Here is a 23,239-nt window from a genome sequence, read left to right on the forward strand (position 1 = left end):
GAAATTCTTGCACACTTCTTTCATTCGAAGTTGAGCCCAGTGTAGGAAAAAGATCACATTGATTTACAGCTAACTTTTAACCCCAAAACAGAGAATATATACCCATTCCTGGTAATGTTTATAAGTCCTGACCAAAAATTTACCTACTAAGAATTCCTTCATTGAAATCTAAAATATAGGGGTGCCTGGGTGGCTCAGTGGGTTAAAGCCTCTGCCTTCGGCTCAGCTCACGATCCCAGGATCCTGGGATCGAGTCCCACATCTGGCTCTCTGCTCAGCAGGGAGCCTGCTTCCTCTTCTCTCTCTGCCTGGCTCTCTGCCTGCTTGTGATCTGTCTGTCAAATAAATAAATAAAATCTTAAAAAAAAAAAAAAAAGAAAGAAATTAGGGATGCCTGGGTGGCTCAGTAAGTTAAGCATTTGCCTTCGGCTTAGATCATAATCCCAGGGTCCTGGGATCGAGTCCCACATTGGGCTCCTTGCTCAGCACAGAGCCTGCTTCTCCCTTTGCTTCTGCCACTCCCCTTGCTTGTGCTCTCTGTCTCTCTCTCTCTGCCAAATAATAAAGTATTAAAAAAAAAGAAATTAATATCAAAGTAAGACTGGCTCTGCCATTTGGACATTTTTCTTATTTTATTTTATTTTATTTTATTTTATTTCTTTTCAGTGTTCCAGAATTCACTGTTTATGCACCACACCCAGTGCTTCATGCAATACATGCTCTCCATAATACTCACCACCAGGCTCAGCCAGCCTCCCACCTCCCTCCCCTCCAAAACCCTCAGTTTGTTCCTCAGAGTCCACAGTCTGTCATGGTGTGCATCTGGACATTTTTAAAAGTGATATTAAACACTAAACAACATTTTGAGAGTAACAAAATGAAATTGCCGAAATTCTGCAAAGATATTATAATTGAAAAACAGCTAATCAGAATAGACAGGTATAGCTGAAGAAGTTTTCTAAAGAAAATTCATAGCATTAAATACATCAACCAATAAAAATATAAAAAAGAAAATGAATTAATATGCAAATTAAAAAGTTTTATAAAATAAAATAGACCAAGAAGAAGCAATTAAGAAATTATATGCCCAAAGAAAATGAGGGAAAAGTGAAACAAAGCAGAACTAAAAATTCCCTTTAAAATATCTTCTTACCTGAAATCTACAAAAATCACTAACCAGTATGAAGGAAGATACAAATAAGAAGAAGGAATCCTGTGTTTGTGAACTGGAAGACTTAATATTGATAAGATGTCCATAATACCCTAAGAAACCTACAGATTCAGTGCAATCCCTATTTCATCTCAATTATTTATTTATTTATTTTTTGCAGAAATAGAAAAAAATTCTAAAACATGTATGGGATCTCAAGAGACTCCAAATAACCAAAATAATTTTGAAAGGAAAAGACAAATTTCAAGTGTCACACATCCTGTTTTCAAAATATGAGACATTGTAAAAAAAAAATTGTATATTATATGTAATACATTACACACACACACACACACACACACACACACACCACATCTTTATTCATCAGTCCGTGGACATTTTGGCTGTTTTCATAATTTAGCTATTGTAAGTAATGCTGCTGTAAATATCAGGGTGCATGTATCCCTTCAAAATAGTATTTTTGTATTCTTTGGGTAAATACCTAGTAGTGCAACTGCTGGATTATAGGGTACTTCTGTTTTCAACCTTTTGCAGAACCTCCATACAGTTTTCCAGAGTGGTTGCACCAGTTTGTATCCCCACCAACAGTGTAAGGGATGGGGGGAAGAGAGAGAGAGAGAGAGAGAGTCAAATCAAGAAACAGACTCTTAGCCATAGAGAATAAACTGATGGGTATCAGAGGGGATGTGGGTTTAGGCATGGGTTAATTAGATGATGAGGATTAAGGAGTGTGCTTCTGATGAGCACTGGATATTGTAAGGAAGTATTGAGTCACTATATTGACACCTGAATCTAATACTGCACTGTACGTTAACTAACTGGAATTGAAATAAAAACTTAAAAAAAAAAAACCCAAAACTGAAACAATATATATGTATGTATGTATGTGTGTGTGTGTGTGTATTATATGATGTAACACTAATGATGACAGTGTGATACTGACATAAAGACAGAAATATAGACCATTGGAACAAAATATAGGGCCCGGAAATAAACCCTTGTGTATATGGTCTAATGTTCTTCAAGAAGGGTGCCAAGAACATAAAATGAGGGAAGGACAGTCTTTTCAACAAATAGTGTTGGGAAAACTGGATCTCCACATGCAAAAGAATCAAGTTGGAGTCTTTTCTTAACACCATACATAGAACTTAAACCGAAATGGATTAAAGACCTAAAAGTAAGACCTAAAACTATAAAACTCCTAGAAGAAAACATAGGGGGAAAGCTTTAGGACATTAGATTTGTCAGTGATTTCTTGGATATAGCCGTTATCAAAAGAACAGAAAATATCAAGTATTGGCAAGAATGCAGAGAAATTGGAACTCTTGTGCACTTTTTTTCTGAATACAAAATGGTGCAATCATGGAAAATAGTATGGCGGTTTCTCAAAACATTAAATTGGGATTGCTATGTGATCCAACAGTCCCACTTCTGCATATATATCCAAAATAATTCAAAGAAAGAGCTCAAAGAGATACTTTCATGCCCATGTTCATCAAAGCATTATACACAGTAGCTAAAAAGAGGGAGCATCTCAGCTGTCTATTGATGGATGAATGGATAAAGAAAATGTATTATATATCTACAATGGAATGTTATACAGACTTTAAGAAGGTGGAAATCCTGACACATGCTACAACATGGATAAACCTTGAGGATATTATGCTAATTGAAATAAGTCAGTCGTTAAAGAGCAAATACTGTGCTATTCTACTCATATGAAGTATCTAATGTGGTCAAGCATAGAAACAGATAGTGAAAAGCTGGTTTCCAAGGCCTGTGGGAAGGGTATGGAAAATGAGAGTTCAATGAGTCTAGAATTTCAGTTTTGTTTTTTTTTTAAAGATTTTATTTATTTATTTGACAGACAGAAATCACAAGTAGGCAGAGAGGCAGGCAGAGAGAGAGGAGGAAGCAGGCTCCCCGCTGAGCAGAGAGCCCGACGCGGGGCTTGATCCCAGGACCCTGGGATCACCACCCGAGCCAAAGGCAGAGGCCTTAACCCACTGAGCCACCCAAGCACCCCTAGAAGTTCAGTTTTGCAAGATGAAAACATTCCAAAGATAATGTTGCATAACAACATTATAAACTTATCACTATTAAACTGTACTCCTAAAATGATTAAAATGGTAAGTCCTGTTATGTGTTTTTTATGACAATAAAAAAATATTTTCTCCCTATAGCTTCTAGCTGACTAAAATGCTAGTGGATGCAAGGTGAATACACCCATGACCAAAAGTTAACTCTGTTGTAATGTCATACTTTCAGTACTATGGAGAGAGCCACTAAAAATAAGACAATGAATGCTTTAAAAAAATTCTTGAATGAATATGGACATTAACAGATAAAACATGATAGGAGAACAGAAAATACTAAAATCTGTGTAGTTTGACATTTGACATAAGCTTACCCTAATGTAGAATATGTTTTCCCAATAATATGAAGCTAAATTTAAAGAGAGACCATATAAACAAGTATAAAACAATTGTTCAACTCCTCTGCACAAAACTGTTTAGTTATTGCTAGATGATAATGGGTGCCTTTAAATTTTTATGGATACCTGTATTGTCTAAACGTCCCACAAAAAATGTGCATTAATGATGAAATAAAGAATTATTTTAAACTAAAATTTAGAAAAGAAAGGTGTTGTATACATTGTTTTCTCTGGTTTTAAAATCAGGCAAATTTGGCTTATACCATTCTGTGACTATGCATTTGACAAATACAATTACTGAGCTATTAGTCATGTAGATATGTCAAGAAAGACAAGATAACTCCCTGAAAGTATCAGGAGGGCAAAAGATGTATCAACATTTCTAAAAGGAAAGTGTAGAAATGAGCAGAAAAAACATCAAAATGGTATTTTATTCAGCACCATTTCTTGATGGAAAATTTATTGGAATTAATTACTGATTGATAAAATTACAAACATCTGAAAATGCCAAGGGTAGTAGTTTTGTAGAGAACAAATAATGACAAACAAATTCAGTTTATTTTATGGCAGAGTGACAAGGGGAAACCATACATTTAGTAGAGTGGGGATTGAGTTGGTTTCCTCCATGTGTCTCACATTACAATCGCCTCAGCAAAACTAGGAAGTATAGTATGAGATAGGATCATGTACCCCGAGGGCAGTGATCAGAAGTTCACTGTCAGTATCAGAAGACAGAATGAATATTCTTTCTTTGCAGTTGTCAGAGTTCTGTGTGTAATTATTATATAAGGGATTGAAAAGCTTGAATAGAGAATGCTGCTTGTTTGAAAAAGACAGTCAGTTAAAGTGGCTTGTTAATAATCTGGAATGGAAAAGTAAGAATCTGATGCCTTTGTTCTTAGTAGAAATTATAGACGTACTGCATATAGCTTCTTTTCAAGCAGAACAGTTTATTTTAAGATAATTGTCTTTAGTGAAATTACAGCATATACCTGAAAAAAGTGATTGTAAATGACTTTGTGCAAACAATGCAGTGTAGCATTCATTCCGCCAATCTGAGGAAGCAATGTAATCTTACTTCAAAAAGATTTTTAACAATTCCACATGAGCCAAATAAATAGTATGCTAAAAGATTTCCATCCGGAATGTTAGAGGGGTTTTATGTAAGGTATGTGAAATCATTTTGGAAAAGATGCTAATTACAAATAAAATAGCAAAGAACAAAGCTGTTAGATGCAATACAGAATTCCTTTTACCTCCAGAAGTAGTCAGATCTGTAAAAAATAATTGTTCAAAATGCAATATAAATTAGCATGAATTGAGAATTTCCATACTTAATGGGTATCATCACCTTTCCTTTACTCCAAAATTAAAGAAACAGAATGCTCTTGCCCTATATGTAATAAAACTAAAAAAAAAAAAAGCAAAAAAAAAACCTGTCTTAATAGCTTTATTTATTCTTTTTTTTTTTAAGATTTTATTTATTTATTTGACAGAGAGAAATCACAAGTAAGCAGAGAGGCAGGCAGAGAGAGAGGAGGAAGCAGGCTCCCTGCTGAGCAGAAAGCCCGATGTGGGGCTCGAACCCAGGACCTGGGATCATGACCTGAGCCGAAGGCAGCGGCTCAACCCACTGAGCCACCCAGGCGCCCCGCTTTATTTATTCTTTATCCCCACACATAAATATGCATGTGTATGTTTATATATATATATGTGTGTATTCATTTTCTAATTTCTCATTTTTCGCATCAGAATATAGGTTCCATGAAAACAGAGACTTTTTTGTTTTCTATTTTGTCTGTGATACCCACAGTAGAGGTTTAAGAATCTTTGTGGCATAAACTAATTTTAAAAAGAGAGAGTAGATAAATATTTTACATTTGCTCAAAAAATATCCATTTTGGGAATACTCTCATAAGGCAACAGTAGTGATTCATTTTAAACATATGGACAGATAATTTCATAATGATGAACATGAATGATAGCATTTACAGATTTAATCCTTTAAACGACTTTGCTGTGACCCGCTTTTTAATTGCCTTTAAGTTTTGTTAGAATATAAAATAACATGCTATTTATCTTTACTATCCAATTTGATAATGGATGATTACTATTTTCCAATTTTTTTTGTAGGAATAATCCAGAGTAAAAATGAAACCTGTAACCTTAAAATATATTTTGTTCTATTTATTGTCCCTAGGAAAGTTATGTTCATTTAGATATTTTTTATTGTTAAAGGGCATATATTTTTCCTTGTGTTTTGTTTGAAGATGCTAAAAATTAACTTCTTCATGGAAGACAGTCGCATCTTCAGTGGTAACTTTTTAGTTTGAGTTGACAGAGGACTTTGTTTTTAAAGAATTTTTTTATTTATTTGACAGAGAGAGACACAGCTAGAGAAGGAACACAGCTGAGGAAGTGGGAAAGGGAGAAGCAGTCCCCACCCCCCCCACAACAACACACTGCGGAGCAGGGAGCCCGATGCGGGGCTTGATCCCAGGACCCTGGGATCATGACCTGAGCTGTAGGCAGACACCCAACGACTGAGCGACCCAGGCGACCCCCTCCTCTTTTTAAGATTATATTTATTTACCTGTCAGAAAGTGCACAAGCAGGGGGAGTGGCAGGCAGAGGGAGAAGGGGCAGAGGAGAAGCAGGCTCCCCGCTGAGCAAGGAGCTGGATGTGGGACCAGATCCCAGGACACTGGGATCCTAACCTGAGCCAAAGGCAGACACTTAAGGACTGAGCCACCCAGGTGTCCCAACAGAGGTCATCTTAATGTATGGTAGCAGCATGTCCATAGCTGTTAACAGATGTTTCAAGTCTATCAAGAGTCTTCAAAGTCTCTTTTTAAGAAGGCAAGTAATAAGAATACTCATATTTATGATGACTTCTCCTTTTGCTTACTGTTTTTTCTTGTGGTTTTTTTTTCAGAAATTGAAAAATTTCAAGGTTCTGATGGAAAAAAGGAAGATGAAGAAAAGAAATATCTTGATGTCATCAGCAACAAAAACATAAAGCTCTCAGAAAGAGTATTGATTCCTGTCAAGCAATATCCAAAGGTACTGCAATATATGCTCTGTTCTCATGGAATTAAGAAAAAAAATGATAAACATATGACCTGATGTTTTATTTATTGTCTTTCATGAAGTAAATATTTAAAATTTCATTATATTAGTATACACAAATATATGATACTGATACAGAGGAAAGAGAAGTCTTTGAAAGTACACCGATATGAACTGTTTTCACCTAAAGACCGTAGCACTTTTATTCCATGAATATGGGAAGCATAAATAGATATTTAATTATTATTTAACATGTAAATTGTTCAACAGTTTGTCCAAATATACATACTCACTTGATTATGTTTTGGTTCATGTTACAATATATATTCCTACTATAAAAAAGAATAGAAGTAATGATACCAAATATACAGCATTAGCCAATCCACAGGAAATTATTATAACCAGGAAAGTAATCTAGTCTGTACTAGATCCTTAGATTATAACCTCTAGTCTTCTGTAGTCCGGGTTGATTTATAAAAATAATTATCATACTGTTCTCTTGAGAGTACTTTTTCACTAGGCATTTGCTTTTCCTACAAGATTTCTATCACCAGAATCAAGACATAGCATTCAGTGGCAAGGTTTCATCACTTATACTCACAGATTCCAATGGGTAAACGGAGTTCCTTTTTTAAATAAATTAAGTATGCTAACAATGGAAACTCAGATTTAAGCTGGTAATTTACTTTCTGAAGAATGAATTTGAAACAAGGACCATGTAATTATCCTAATAATAAAAATTACAGAAATAAATGCTGTAGTTTACCAATTGTCTTCTAATATGATAAATTTTAGTAAATATTATTAAGTAGAATGTGGTGTTTATAATTATTTCAAATAGGAATAAATTGTTACAGCCCACCAAACCATAAAATTTAACTTTCAGATGAGGTTTTTGGGCATGCAACTGTTTCGTTTTTCGTGGGTTTTTTTTTTTTTTTTAAGCTAGATTTACTCTATTGCAAGAAAGGTGCATTCAGTAGATTTATATTTTACAATTAAATTTTTTAATTTATTTCATAAGCATGTGTTTATGAATATTAAATTAGGCAAAGAAATGTACATGAAAATGTTTACTTAGTAATGAAATGTGGGAGAAATGCAGGTATGAAGAAAAATGTCTTTTTAAAGGAATTTGATTAATCCATTATGAAGTACAAGATTCTCTCGCTAAGTCATCTATTTAAATATTTATATAGCTTGATACTGTTTCTCAGAAGAACAGTTGTCTATTCTCTGGATATGGGAAAACCAATGACAGACTCAATATCTCTTTTTCAATAAAATGCAGCTCTGTATCTCTGACCAACTCAGGTTGGCCAGGTGTGAAAGGCATTTCAAGTCCTGGTGGCTCTTCAAGTGACAGCATGAGTGATTTTTTTTTTTTTTAAAGATTTTATTTGTTTATTTGACAGAGATCACAAGTAGGCAGAGAGGCAGGCAGAGAGAGAGAGGAGAAAGCAGGATTCCTGCTGAGCAGAGAGCCCCATGTGGGGCTCGATCCCAGGACCCTAGGATCATGACCTAAGCCGAAGGCAGAGGCTTTAACCCACTGAGCCACCCAGGCGCCCCAGCATGAGTAATTTTATAGTGAAGATTGCCGTAGTCTGTATTTGATGCGTAATGATGAATATTGAAACAAGAACACTGTATAGTGTCTAATTTTTGTGTGAGATTTAATTTCACAATTTATGGGAAGATGATCAAATAACAAAACTGCCTATTTGTATTAAAACAGACCATATCTCACTAGCAAGTTATTGTACCTGCTTGAATATTTAGAATCGCAGAATGTTTAAGCTGGGACTAATTTTCGAAATCACAGAATATATAAAACTTCTATTTTCCAAATGAGGTAACTGGGAAATCAAGAATTACTCAAAGACATATCTTCATTGCAGATGGAAATAGCGAGGTTGCTGTTAGTGTAGATTCTTCACTTTTGGGGGACCCACTACATTTTTAACTTGACCGGTAATGCTCACATTTTTTATTACTTATTCATGTAAAATATGGAAGAATGTGAGGAATGAGAGTTCCTAATGATTAGGACTTTTATGGAATATTATCAAGTAACAATTTATGCCTTAGAAAATTTGCCATTTTTAATTGATGAAAAGAATGCTAAATCACTTTAAATTATTTCTAAAGGGATGTGCATTTCATACATCCAGTTATCATAGTGAGAGAAGTCTTAGAGCCCTTTTACAGAAAAAGGTACTGAGAAACGGAACGGAACGGAATCATCTATCAAGCTGACCTACATTTGTTTTCGTTTGCTTTTAGAGTATAGCAAATTAAAACCAACATTCTGAAAACCGTATTTTATTTCAAAACTGGTGATTCCCTCCTGCTGAGTAATTATTGCCCACCTCTCACAAAAATAGCGGTGGGGTTAAGATTACAGTCACTGTGCTTGAGCCGTATTGGATGGACTTTTGGGAGCTGTAAAGTATGTGGTGTGGTGTGATGCTGTGAACTGTTGAGCAGAGCACAACAGTATTTATGGATTTAAAGTTTAATCTTTTATAATAAAAAGTGATTTATCCCTCAGGGGGGTACATTGGAGAAAGACCCACTTTTCACAACTTCTCTCAGAGCCCTCTCTCCCCTTGATGCCTGCTGTCTGTTTGATCTGGTAATTAGTGTGGGAATGACACAGTCCCCTCCAACAAAGGGCAATAAATAACTATGGGACTTCTTGAGGAAATGACCTTATCCTGACTTTACTACATGACCTTTTTGGATAGATTGGACTTCAGTTAGTCTCCAATATCAAGTTAATTTGCTGACTTAATTGAGTAACACAAGGAATTGAAAGACATTTAAGATTTTGAATTACAGGGACGCCTGGGTGGCTCAGTTGGTTAAGCAGCTGCCTTCAGCTCAGGTCATGATCCCGGCGTCCTGGGATCGAGTCCCACATTGGGCTCCTTGCTCATCAGGGAGCCTGCTTCTCCCTCTGCCTCTGCCTGCCATTCTGTCTGCCTGTGCTTGCTCTCTCTCCCTCTCTCTCTCTGACAAATAAATAAAAAATAAAATCTTTAAAAAAAAAAAAAGATTTTGAATTACAGAAAATATAAAAACACTGTCAAACACTTTAAGAATGATTTATCTAGCTCTCCTGCTTTACGTTTAATCACTCAATTTGGGGAAAAATATGTCATATCAAATTATTATAATAAACAGCTTTTCTTATTTGTTTTTAATATTTTTGTTTGCAACAGGATTAGTCAAGAAATAGACTATACACATCTATTGTTAACATTCGCAGATGTTTCAGAATCGGTGCAATTATTTCTTGATAGTCAAGTCTCCAAGGAGACAACATGTGGCAGTATGTCCCTCTGTAATCCTAAGAGACTCACATAGAAGATCCTGGAGAGATTTAGGCAGAAAACTCACTGTCGTTAATGTGAATTCTTTCTCCCTAAATCCATACATACTATATTCCATAGTCTAATACACACTTATTTTTTAAAAATTTTACCATTTCCAACTGGTGTGCATATTTGAATCATTTTATAGTCCCTGTCGGGCAAGCAGTGGTCATAACTCATAACAAGTTGTCTATAAACTCGGTCCAAGTAAGCTTGGCCATGCCTTCTTGCATCCAGTTGTTTATTGTATTGGAAAAACACAGATTGAGTTTCATCACTATTTAAAATGTCTCCAAAGATTGCGTTACGATTTAGTGTTGACATGCAGAGCTATATGACATATCCAAGAAAAGAATAGAACTGTAGCTAGGGTACAAATTTGGTATGAAGACAATATTTATCCTTGGAAGTAAGAAAAATAACATGATTTCATGGTCCTCCACCAACAAGTGCCTTATAGGACCTAAGAAACAAAGATACATGTAAGTGGCTAAGGCTGTATTCTCTTTTATTACTGCTAGACATGCAAAAGGACAGCGTCTCACAAGCGTGGGCCATGAGTGGATGGGATATGCTGGTTGCTTGCAACTATACCTATTTGGCCACCTGGGCAATCGAACCTCTCAACGCCTTTTAAAAATATCTTTTGATGTTGCCTTCAGAATCCTCTGAAATGCATCAGACCTTTCCTTCAATTAATTTTGCCTCGAGGCCCACTTTTTATTTCCCAACTTGAGTTGCTGCCAACTTTTTAAAGCAGTAGATCGCCAGGAGTGTAAATCGGCCCCAAATTTGGCCCCTTTTAAGATCAAACGCAGCTACATTACTGAGTGCTGCTTTTCAAATCAATTCCTTATGTAGATTAATGCAGAAAATTAAAGTTCCAAAAGATGTTCAAAAGCACCACACTTGCCCTATATTTTGGTTACCCTGCTCAGTCCCAGAGAGAGGGGCTGCCTTTGTGCCTGACTGGAACCAGTCTCTGAAACCTGGCATGTCTTCTCACAGAGCTTGTTTCTTTCTTTGTGCTCCAAAAGATGAAACCCAAATCCCAATTCTTGATGAGTGTTATTTTTTCTAACTTAATAAGTAATTATCAGATAACTTTAAGAAGAGGTAACCCAGCGTTACTAGCTGTGGAAACTATGAATATCAAAGCCAATATCACCTCCTACAATCTGGGAAACACCTCTGTATTTTTCTAAGCAATGTGGTTTTCCAAAAGCCACTCCGTAGCTTACATCTTAAACCTGTTTTATCTTTATTAGACAGACTATTGCATCGCATTGCTTTTTTACTTTTCTAAAGGAAATGGAAGAGAGGATTTGATGCGGGCTTCGTGATTTCAATTTCATTCATATCAGTTGCCTAGTCTCTCACCTGTGAATGTAAATCTCAATTGGAAAATAACATGACACTCAGATTCACATTTTCTATGAAAAAGAAAAACGTTCCAAAATGCTATGGACTGCATTCTCTCTAGTAGAATGGCACCTGAAATAACTCTGTTTTTTGAAAAATTTAGAAATTTGCAGTGATATTATGTCTAGTCCTCGTCTTTTCCAATAACTCTTTCTTTTAACTAATGTACATCCCATGTATTTCAATATTATTTTCCATTTGGTACTTAAAGTTTTTTTCATCTCTGTGTTACACTGATCCGTGTGTTCCTAATCCTGAATCATGTTCTTCTCTCCACATCCTTTTTAATGGGTTCAGCACAGCCTCACAAAATATGTCCTCATATTTCTTGAAATAATCTCTCCTTTCTATGTCTAGATTTCTTAGAGGATCATTAGTCTGTTTTCGTCTGTTTTTTCCTTTCTGCCAGGTTATTTCACATTTACCCTCAACTGGAAAACTAAAAACTACTTCAGAAGGATCATTAAAATGCAAGTGCCTTTTGAAATATGTGTAAACCTATATCCTGACTCAAGGGCTCCTGGAGAATGAAAAGATCTTCCACCTCACGACCCTCTCTATAATCTTACCATTCTTCATTCGCTTCCTTGTTCATTTGTTTAATTCAGCGAGCCTTCAGTGAGTTTCTCTGCACCCATAGAACACAGATGACTCTTCTGTCATTTCTTTCATTGTCGCAGTAGAAGTGGCTTCTCATATAGATAGATCTTTAAAGGACTAGAGAAAAAGATCACTTAAAATCAAGAGGTACTACATTAGCAGTCTAATGGATTCCCATATTATTATTGGTTTTGAAGGAGTTATTGACATATGGAAGCAAGTGAATTTGATGTGAAATCAAACACTCTATATGTTGAAATTCACAGAAAAACAAACTTTCTCTGGAAAGGATACAGAAAGTAAACATGAATGCATCCTGCCCACCACCAAACAGCTAGATAAGGGATTACTGTTAACTTGTGTAGTACGAAGTTAGAACCTGACTGTAAACACTTTTTGAAAGAAATTTAGATCCATGCAGAAAAATTGCGACTTTTATTTGCTTTCTCAAATTTAAGTGATTGTTTAATTTGTGTAGCACATGGGGCTCCTGGGTGGCTCAGTGGGTTATAAGCCTCTGCCTTCGGCTCAGGTCATGATCTCTGGGTCCTGGGATCAAGCCCTACATCAAGCTCTCTGCTCAGCAGGGAACCTGCTTCCCCCACCCCCTCTCTGCCTACTTGTGATCTCTCTCTCTCTCTGTGTCAAATAAGTAAATAAAATCTTTAAAAAATTATGTAACACAATTTAGATTTCTGTCATTTTATAAGTAATTTCCTTAAATATATATGGATTTCACAAGGATATCACAAAAAATAAAACATTGTAAGAATTGAGTTTGAATATCAATGCAGGAGCTTTAAGACATTACCAAATGTTGTGTGCCAGTGTTCATAGCCTCGTTATTTACGATAGCCGAGAAGCAGAAACAATCCAAATATCCTCAGAAGCTAAATGGATAAACAAAATGTGGTGTGTGTGTGTGTGTGTGTGTACAACAGAATATTATCCAACTTTAAAGAGCAATGAAATTCAGATACCTGTTATAACTTGGATGAACACTGAAAACATGCTAAGTAAAATAATCCAGACACAGAATAAATACTATATGATTCCACTTATATGAGGTACTTAGAACTAGCAAATTAATACACGTGGAAAGTGGAATAGGTGTTACCAGGGGCGGTGGAGGGGGAAAATGAAGAGTTACTGTTTAATGGATACAAAATTTGTCTTTGGGATGATGAAAAAGTTCTGGAAATGGATGTGGTGATGGTTGCACAACACTGTGAATGTACTTAATGCCACTGAATTGCACATTTAAAAATAGTTAAAATAGGGGAGCCTGGGTGGCTCAGTGGGTTAAAGCCTCTGCCTTCGGCTCAGGTCATGGTCCCAGGGTCCTGGGATTGAGCCCTGCATCAGGCTCTCTGCTCAGCAGGGAGCCTGCTTCCTCCCCTCTCTCTCTGCCTGCCTCTCTGCCTATTTGTGATCTCTGTCAAATAAATAAATAAAATCTTTTTTAAAAAATAGTTAAAATAGTAAATTTTATGTTATATAAATGTATCATAATAAAAAATAATGTCACAAAAATACCAGCAAATGTATTTAAATGCACATTACAAGCAGAATAAATTACACCCAAGTGTATTTTATTTCAGGGATGTAAGAGTGGTTGAGTATTTAAACATACTTTTAAAAATTTAATGAATTTTAAAATAGGATCAAACATGATAAAATTTTATAATAGGATCAAACTTGATAGGATCAAAATTGATAAAACAGATTTCTCATCCCTCATGAAATGTGGACATATATTCTATAGTACGTATATATTTGTAATCAGAGTGAAAAAATCCTTTATTCAATAAATATTGGAAAAATAACTAGTGAAGCATTTAGAGGCAAAAGAAAAGAAAGACTAAATCTCTAGCTCATCTTTTCTACCAACATCAATCTCAACTGGTCTAAGATTAAATGCAAAGAAAAAACCCAGAATATTATGGGAAATTTATTTAATGGGTTTCTAAGACAGATGGAAAAATATTAAAGCCATAAGTCAACAATTAAAATATTTTATGACATTAAACTTCTGTACAAGCAAAAATGATAATGATGATTACCAAAATTAAAGATCACAATTAAAATGCCAAACTGGTATAACTATTTGAGAAATATTTGAAAAAAAAAATGACAGAATGTTCATTTTCCTTCATATGTAAGGGACTCAGTTTTTCTAATTGCACAAGAAGTTGATGATACCAACAGATAGCTATCACACACGTACTGTTTCATTGAAATGATTCTGTTTTCTATCAGACTGATAAGTTTGATTATAACCAAAAATGATGTTAGGGTATGGGGAAAAAAATACTCAATAACCTGTTGTTCAGAACATTGAGATTCAGCCATTTGGAGAAGCAGTTTTGCAAAATCAGTGAAAATCACAAAGGCACAGACTTTCAGAAGCAGTTGGATATCTAGCAATTTATTTAAGAATTATATATTTGGGGGCACCTGGGGGGCTCAGGGGGTTGAGCCTCTGCCTTTGGCTCAGGTCATGATCCCAGGGTCCTGGGATCAAGTCCCACATCGGGCTCTCTGCTTGGCAGGGAGCCTGCTTCCTCCTCTCTCTCTGTCTGCCTCTCTGCCTACTTGTGATTTCTGTCTGTCAAATAAATAATCTTTAAAAAAAATTATATATTTGTAAACATATATACTGTTAAGTGAAAGTACAAAAGATGATAATTTATTCCTCGAGTATAAAAGGAATATATTTACATTTATATTTGTGTGTATGTATATATATATATATATATATATGATGCTAGATTATAAGTAAAAGGAAGGAGGCCCTTTTTTACTGCAGTCTGGTTGTGCTGTTTGAATTAGTGTTAATATGTTATTTTCTTAATAAAGATATTTTAAAAATAGTTTGAGCTAATGACAACATATTAAAATAGAAACAATTCTGTTTAGAATTTTTTCCTAGAACAGAGGAACAAATAATAAAAAACAAGGATTATTGACTTTTTTTTAATAAATCAAACACTTTATTTTGTAGTTTTTACATATGTTAACTCATTGTAAAAATTTTAATAATTCATTCCTTCCCATCTTATAGACAAGGAAACTGAGACTTAGAGGAACTTATTTGCCAAAATCACATTACTAGGAAATGACCAATTCAGGATTTATATCCAGCTCCTCTAATTTCACAACTTCTTGTGAAATTAGAGTATATTTCAATTAGTGGCGCCTGGGTGGCTCAGTTGGTTAAGTGTCTGCCTTTAGCTCAGGTCATGATCCCAGAGTCCTGGGTTGGACCCGCATCGTGCTCCCTGCTCCCTGGATAGCCTGCTTCTCCCTCTCCCTCTGCCTGCCACTCCCCCTGCTTGTGCTTGCACTCTCTCACTCTCTCTCTGTCAAATGAATAGGTAGTGATACAAAAAATTCTTTAAAGAATATGTTTCAATTATTATAATGTAAGCGAATGACATCTTGAAACGTACAGTAGAAAATTTGACTCCAAACATGACTCCTCAAAATTTATTATGATCTTCAAAACCAAATAAAAATTTTGTCTTGATGAAAAAATCATATATTTCTTTTTCTGGTTTATCAGTAAGTATGTTGCTTAAATGAACTCAAGTTTGTGTTCTAGAACTCAAGTTTGCAGGAGCAGCTAACTTTAAAACATGAAAATAGTCTTTAAATCTGGGACCTCCCACTTAGAGAATTAAGATTTTTTTTTTTAAGAATCCAGTGCATATCAAACACTGTGAGCTATTTTATTCCTTCAAGAATACTATAAAAGTTCTGAAGAAGAAACCAAGTTTAAAAATATTTAAGGAACTTTCATAAAGCCACGCAATGTATTAGTGATAGTATTAACATTGAAATTCATGTGTGTTTGTACTGAAGCTTCTCTTCTTTGCATTAAACCATTGTTATAATTCACTTTTTTATAATACGAAGAGGCATTGAGATAACTCTGGACACAGACTGCTCAGATTGCAAAGGCCCACAGATGGAAAAGCAGATGTATTTCTCCTCTGGTGTTAAGTGAGGCAGAAATAATAGACTCATTAGTTGGAGTGTATCTCATAGGTCGTATGGTCTAATCTACCCAATTAGGAATCATTTCTAGAATATCTGTGATACTCATCAGCCTGTCTGTGAATACCTCTAGTGATTAAAAAGAAAGTTCAATATATTATAAAACAGCTGGATCTAATAATGAATAGATGTTGCTGTTCAAATTTTTTTTCCTCATTGAAATATGATTTTTATCCTTGTAAGTTGCCATTAGTCCTGGTTCTGCCTTCTGCATCATAAAAAAAATCTCACTTAAAACACTTGAATCACGGTCTTAATTGAAGTATCACTGATAGACTGTCTTTTTTGGCTTCTGGACACCAGATTTATTTTTATCTCCTGTTATAAAACTGGTTTCATTTCTCAGCCGCCTGCTCTTTCTCCTCTTCCACAACTTAATGTGGAAGTTTCCCAGGAATTCACCATGGTCCTCTTCTCTATGTACATTCATACTCCCTTGGTCATCTCACCTATGACATGGCTTTACATACCCTATAAACTGATGATCCAGCCAAGACCTGTGCTCAAGACTTAGATACATGGAGCCATCTACTTGACATCACCATGTAGATGTCTAGACATCTCATATTCAAATGATATTCTTCTGACCCCACGTGTCTCACTGGTTGGCAGTACCATCCTTTTATTTGGTCAGAACAGAAGCCATGGACCCTCCTTGATGCCTTTCTTGCTCCCACACATCCTATCCAACCTGTCAGGAAAATCTGGGAGTCTTATCTTCAGAATACATAAAGAATCAAATAGCTCTCACCACTTCCACCATTACTTCCCTAGCACAAGTCATCATTTTCTTTTACCTGGATTACTCTGATGGTTTCAGCCTCTATGTGTCTACTAGTTCCTTCATCTATCCCAATGCAAGTACTCATAATCCCTTTATCCTTCTCTAGTTTTTCTTTTTTCTATAGCAGGTATCACCTTCTAATGGACTTTGTAATTTACTTGATATTTTTATGGTTTCTCCACATTTGTATGTAAACAAAAAAATGCCAAGTCTCCTTGTCTTTCTCGATCAATCATGTATCCCTATCACATAGAATAATGCCTAGCACATAATTAGGTGGTTTATAAATAATTGCTGAATGAATGTAGTATAACTCCATAGCCTCTTTTCTAGGACACTCTCTCTGGAGGAAATACAACTGACCCAGAACAAGGATCTCCCTATTCTCCCCTCTTGCCTCTTCTTACAGAATTTTCAGGGGACCTATCACACTTGTAGGAGTGACATCACAGTTTCTCTCAAGGAGACCCCAGTATTGCTGTCTTCATTGAAGCCCCAGTGCTGTTCTAATCTTGCCAGAGAGAACCCAAGTACAAGAAGAAGGCAATAAGAGTGAAAATTTTACTCAAGTCTAATGCCTAGATAATTGGTTATTTTACTTAACCAAGTTTTCTAGTTAAAATGAAGTTAAAGGTTAACTCAGAAACTAATTTCAAGTCATTTCTGAATATCATGTTACAGTTTTATTATTTATCCATTTTTAGTAAGTGCAGTATATTGAACATCATTTGACTTTTTTCAAAAGAGCCTACGAGGCTTCCATATCATAATTCTGAATATTAATTTCAGTTCATTCATTCATTCATTCAGGAGATATTTATTGAATCTGTATGGCGGTCACTTGGAATTTTACTTGTAAATGTGAAAATTAAAAAGATGCCTTCATGGATCTCAGGATGTCTTGTAGTAGTTTTAAACAATTGTCCCAATCTGGCTTTGTACTGGGATAGATCCTAAAGCTTGGGGACTTTATTAGTTTAAATATAAACCTGAGGTCAGATTGTCTTTAAAAGTTTCCCTTTAAACTTAAGAGACTGATACAGAATGAAAAGGAGACAGAGATATGAGAAAATAGGCCTTATTTGAAAACAAACAAACAAACATAGCAGGTAAGAGAAGGAGGGATAGGGTATTACTTGGAATGTAGGGTTGAGAGGAGCAAAGATCAGAGGAATGTTTATTTTACTGTCAAGTCCTCTCAATAGAGAAGCTTTACTTTATATGGAGGTTTTTGCAACCTGGTAATTTTTAGGTCTGCCCTCTTTGTTTCTGGAAAGAAATCTGTAAGAATATATTAAGATGTAGCATTTTTGAGAGGCTAAAGAGAGCTGTGAAGAGGCAGTATAATGTACTGGGAAAATAATAGAATTTGGACCAGATAGACCTAACTAAGTGTGAGTCACAGCTCCACCTTCATTCAGCTATGGCAGTGGAAAGTTCCATAAACACCTTCGTCCTCAGTGTTTTTCAGCTGCAACATGACTATAATGATATGCCATGAAGTTTCACCCAGGATGCTTGAGAATATATCTATATATTTGGCTTGTATCAGTACATGGTGTAAGCTTGCACAAGTATCATCACTAAGTAAAAATTAGTTTCTTCTCTTTTTTTCCACTCAGTAACAATCTTTTTGGTGGGGGAGCATCTACTCTGTAACAGGCTCTGTATGTGTGTGACACAGATAATTGGAATTTTTCCCTGAGAATTCTGTAATACCATTTCTGAAAGGGAGGCATTAAGACATTCATAAAAATAGGGAGAAAGTGAATGAAAGGGGATAATGATTAAATTGAGGGTAATAAAAGCTTTATTTGTTGACTACTGTGTATCAAGCAATTTTATCTGTGATTTTATAGTACTACCTGATTTAATCCACTTAGTGTCTCTGTGGAATATGTACTATACAGAGAAAGAAATTAAGGCACATGGGCGCGTGGGTGGCTCAGTCGATTAAGCGTCTGCCTTCAGCTCAGTCATGATCTCAGGGTCCTGGGATTGAGCCCCGCATCAGACTAACTGCTCCCTGGGGGATCTGCTTCTCCTGTGCAGCTCCCCCTGGTTGTGCTCTCTTGCTCTCTCCCTCCTTTCTCTGTCAAATGAATAAATAAAATCTTAAAAAATTTGATGCAGAGATAATTAAACTGTTTAAAAGTCACATAGACACTTAATCAGATTGAAGAAGAGAAGAAAACTTGTGCATAAATGTTGTCTTGAAAATCTACAATGTTCATTTACAAACTAAATTTTATCCTTATTTATTTAAATAGAACTGTAAAGCATTGCTCACATATTGTCTCCACCTCCTTGTTCAAATGTTTAGAATTTGAGATTTAAATTTGTGAACTGTTATAGATTGACATTCATTCATTAAAAATGAATATTTGGCATATGACATTAAATTATGAAATGAAGTTTATGTAACTATGTTGCTATAATTGAAGTTTTACAAATTAAATCTGTGACTCATTGTGTACACCAGTTTGTGTTAAAATATGAGTACAAACTCTTGACAGTGTATTTTGTTTACTTCCTATGTTCCCATCGGAAGACACATCTCTTAGAGGTAGAAACTGATGCTGCTGCTAGTTTATTTTTAACTATGTGTACTAACTAAGTGAGAGTGAAATGTTTTGTGTTTCACTTACTTGGATATCTGTTAACCAACAAATATTGAAGTTTCACAGAACTTTTCGTTATCACTTGTGCCAAGAATAACTGCTTCATTTATATGAAAGCCCGTGTAATGTGAAATTAGAAATCATAACCCATGGGCTTAGCTTGCGTCACTTTTATTTTCTTCTTTTAGAGTAAGGCATTATACTTAACGTAATGGAAAAATTATTAATTTTATGGTGTCATAAAAAGCTACAGAATTAACTTTTTAGAGGCATAACTCTCATTGCCAGAAAAACCTAATGACATACTTTTTTTGTTTTATAATTTGAGCAGTAGAATCTAGCAAAAAGCTGAGGAGAGTATTTTCTTTTCTGTACTCTTATTTGTTGTAATTCAGGTAGAATACTAATGTTAGGTCCAAAATAGAATTTAAATGTTAAGGTAAAGTTGTAATGAGGAAAATTAAATTTCTGAAATGGTCAATGCCCTTCTGAATTTTCATCAAATTAAGAAAAAACGCAAGTTAATGAGCACTTTTGATAGTTTGGTTATCTGCTGGGATCTAGTTTCAAAGTCTTCACATAATTTTTGATTTTATAGTTTCATACTAACTATGCAGTTGACTTTGTTACCAACATTTGATCATGTAATCAACCTATTACTCCATTTTGCTTTAGGTCAATCTAAATCTAATGAATTAGTCAAAGAAATATTTTATTGTAAGACTTAATGTAGTCCTCAAAAATTCTCTATGAAATTGACTGTTAAAATGTAACTTCTCAGTTGATAAAAAGTAAATGGTACAAGACACACAAAAATGTACATAGTTTTGTGGAACTTGGGGAACATTTTTCACATGTTTATCATTTTTATGTTTGCATCACAGATGGTTTGAAATTATTAAAAGCTTCTTTACACACAGTGATTCTGTACCTAAGCTATCAGATATAATTGGATTGATTGCATTACTAAGAACCTTTTATATTTCTGGTATGGATAGAATTGTTTCTGACTACACACTGGAAACTGTGTGGGGGAAATGCATTAAGTTAACATACACAATTCTGCTGCCAGACAATATGTTGTCTAACTAGACAGAGAAATTGCTACAACTGCATTTCACACGTGTGATAAAGGAGTGAGCCCATTATGTACTCCGAAATTATGATGCGATTTTTTCCCCCAAGACACACCAGTGGGATAGAACACTCCAATTTTCACAAAAATGGAAAGATTATGCAGAAACTATCACTTTCCCCCTATTTCCATTCTTCTTGCAAATGACTTATGTGAACTCTTGTATTTTTGTAAACTGCAGAAGACAGATCTGGGAATAGCTTACTCTGTGCATTCTAAAAACAACCATATAGGAGGAAAATTGTTTTAGATTATATGAATAGTAATTTTACATTAAAGAAAAAAAAATTATAGCCTAGAAATAAAGTTGAATAAAATGAATGCATGTGCATTTTGCTACTCTGGCCATTGTTGAGAGGAGAGCCAAACCTACTAGCCTTAAAGTCTGCATATGAGGCAGAAGGTACATGCATTATGGTCTTGGGCCAGGTCCCTTATGTTTGCTCTATACCAGTCCCTGGCAATTCCATCTCCTGCTATGATCCTCAGAGCAATGTATTTGTTAATGACTTTTAAAGTCCAAATCTTTAGCTGATATCTTTTTTTGACTTCCAGATTTATTCAGTAACTTAGTTGACATCCTCACCTGAATGTCCCCAAGGCCGCTCAAACTCAGCAAGATCAAAACCAAATTACTTCCCTTTTCAGTAGAATTTGTTCTTATTCTTCTCCTATTTCAGTGAATGGCACATCATCATCTTTGTTGAAGAGAGAAATTTGGGTATCATTTTTGACTCTTAATTTGACTTTATAATTGCCAGAGCCTGTACATTCTTACCTTCTAAGCACAGTTCAAATCCATTCATATTTCTCTAGCACCACTCCCACCCCTCCTCCTCTAGGCTACCAACATTCTTGACATGTATTTTTGCAGTAGCCTGCTGACATGTTTTGCAGAATTCAGAATTCCTCCTTCTGATGTATTCTTCATAAAGGATCTTGAGTAAGTAGTTGTACATGTTGTTCTGCATAAAACCCCTTAGTGTTTCCCCACTGCCTGAATCCAATCTTCATGATACTTCTTGTCTGATTTGAATGGTTTCACTGTTCCTTGAATCCCGTCATCAATTGCTTCGGTCTTTTGGTATATTTGTGCATGACTGATCCTCAAAATTCAAAGCTCTGTGTGGTTATAAACTCAAATCTAAATTAAATAAAGGCATGTGGCCTTGTATTCTTAAAACAGTGACCCTTCACTTGACATTCTTCTCTTCAGCATCATTTGTGCTACTTTTTCAGTTTTATCTTTTTTGTTTACATGATCTTTTTTTTTTTTTACCACTTTATTGACTCTTAATTTTTATTCCCACTTTTTCTTTTCGAGAGGGAGGGGGAGGGGCAAACGGAGAGGGACTGAGAGAGAGAATCTTCAGCAGGTTCCATGCCCAGTGTGGAGCCTGACATGGGGCTCAATCTCACAACCCTGAGATCATGACCTGAGCCAAAATCAAGGGTCAGACACTCAACCAACTGAGCCACTTGGGCAGTGACTTCTCTCCCCTTCTTAAGATGGATAGAAAAAACGAAAGCAATGCTAAGAAATGAATCCTTCCACAAAGAGACGTTAGCAGAGTTTGAGAGAGCATATACGTTGGAACCCTGCTTCTTTCTTCCATATATAGCTTAAATAGCAGGGCTTATATTATTTGCTATTTCTTAATTAAAATTTGATATATTTGTGAAGTATCTGGCTAGAAGTCCCATAAAGTCACTAAATAGTGAAATAATTTCAGAGCTTTTCATTCCTTTTTTCTTCTATTCGAATCTAGGTTAGAAAGTCATGCAACAGATGAAATAAGGCAGAGGAAACTAGAAATGTAAGAGGGAGATCTCAAGAGAGAACATGAACAGAAGCCCAGTGACACCTGGGTGGTGTGTCCCAGGAGCCCAAGCATATTTGTTCTGCCTCTGTGCCTACATTTTCTGAACCAGCACTTGATCATGCCAAAGCCTTCTCTGATGCAGCCTCTCATTATGCTCCATCAGTACCTTGCTTGGCTTCCTCCATTTTGTCTTGTCCAGGAGGTATTGTGGTCATTTTAGTACAAAGATGATAATCCAGTGATAAAAGAGCTTCTGCTAGTGAAAAAAAGAAAGCAAATGCCCAGGATTCTAGTACCCCCAACTCCTTGAGAAAGATCTGTTTCATGACTTCAGGGGAGGCGGGTGTGCAATGATTAAGTAGGATGTCTAGGAAAAGACGTTTGAGATTCTTACCTTTGAAAGTCATACTATCAGCACTTTAGGCAAAGTCTGGGTGGAAGACTTCTGGTGGTTGCAAAAGAATCTCCCTTAGCTTATACTTATGATTCAAGAGAACGGAGTATAATTATGCCAGACATTTTCTAAAAAGCAAAAGAATATTCTTCATTAGGTTTTTAGTGAACAAGAAAAATTTGGCATGAAAGAGGGTTGAGTGAATTTGACAGTAGCTATTCTGCCATTTTGCCCATACATCAAGATGTAACCATGGCCTTGGAAAACACTGATCATATTTTATTGTTTTCTCTCCATGTTTTACAAAAATAAATATTGGAATGAATATTTATATCATTTAACTTTAA

At 35.5% G+C, this 23,239-nt stretch overlaps 1 protein-coding gene across 5 annotated transcripts in view; it reads left to right on the forward strand.

The window, feature by feature from the left end:
- KHDRBS2 (KH RNA binding domain containing, signal transduction associated 2) overlaps positions 1–23,239 on the forward strand; it is a 618,929-nt gene that overhangs the window by 90,568 nt on the left and 505,122 nt on the right. For all 5 annotated transcript variants that reach the window (XR_007128209.1, XR_007128210.1, XR_007128211.1 and 2 more), the window contains exon 2: positions 6,541–6,668. Coding sequence is in view for 2 of the 5 variants with exons in the window: in XM_047734409.1 (XP_047590365.1) it covers positions 6,541–6,668 (128 nt within the window). In the remaining 3 variants the exon portion in view is untranslated. The remainder of the gene's footprint in view (positions 1–6,540; positions 6,669–23,239) is intronic.

The sequence above is a fragment of the Lutra lutra genome, chromosome 6 (genome assembly GCF_902655055.1).
Source record: "Lutra lutra chromosome 6, mLutLut1.2, whole genome shotgun sequence".
Lineage (NCBI taxonomy): Eukaryota > Metazoa > Chordata > Mammalia > Carnivora > Mustelidae > Lutra > Lutra lutra.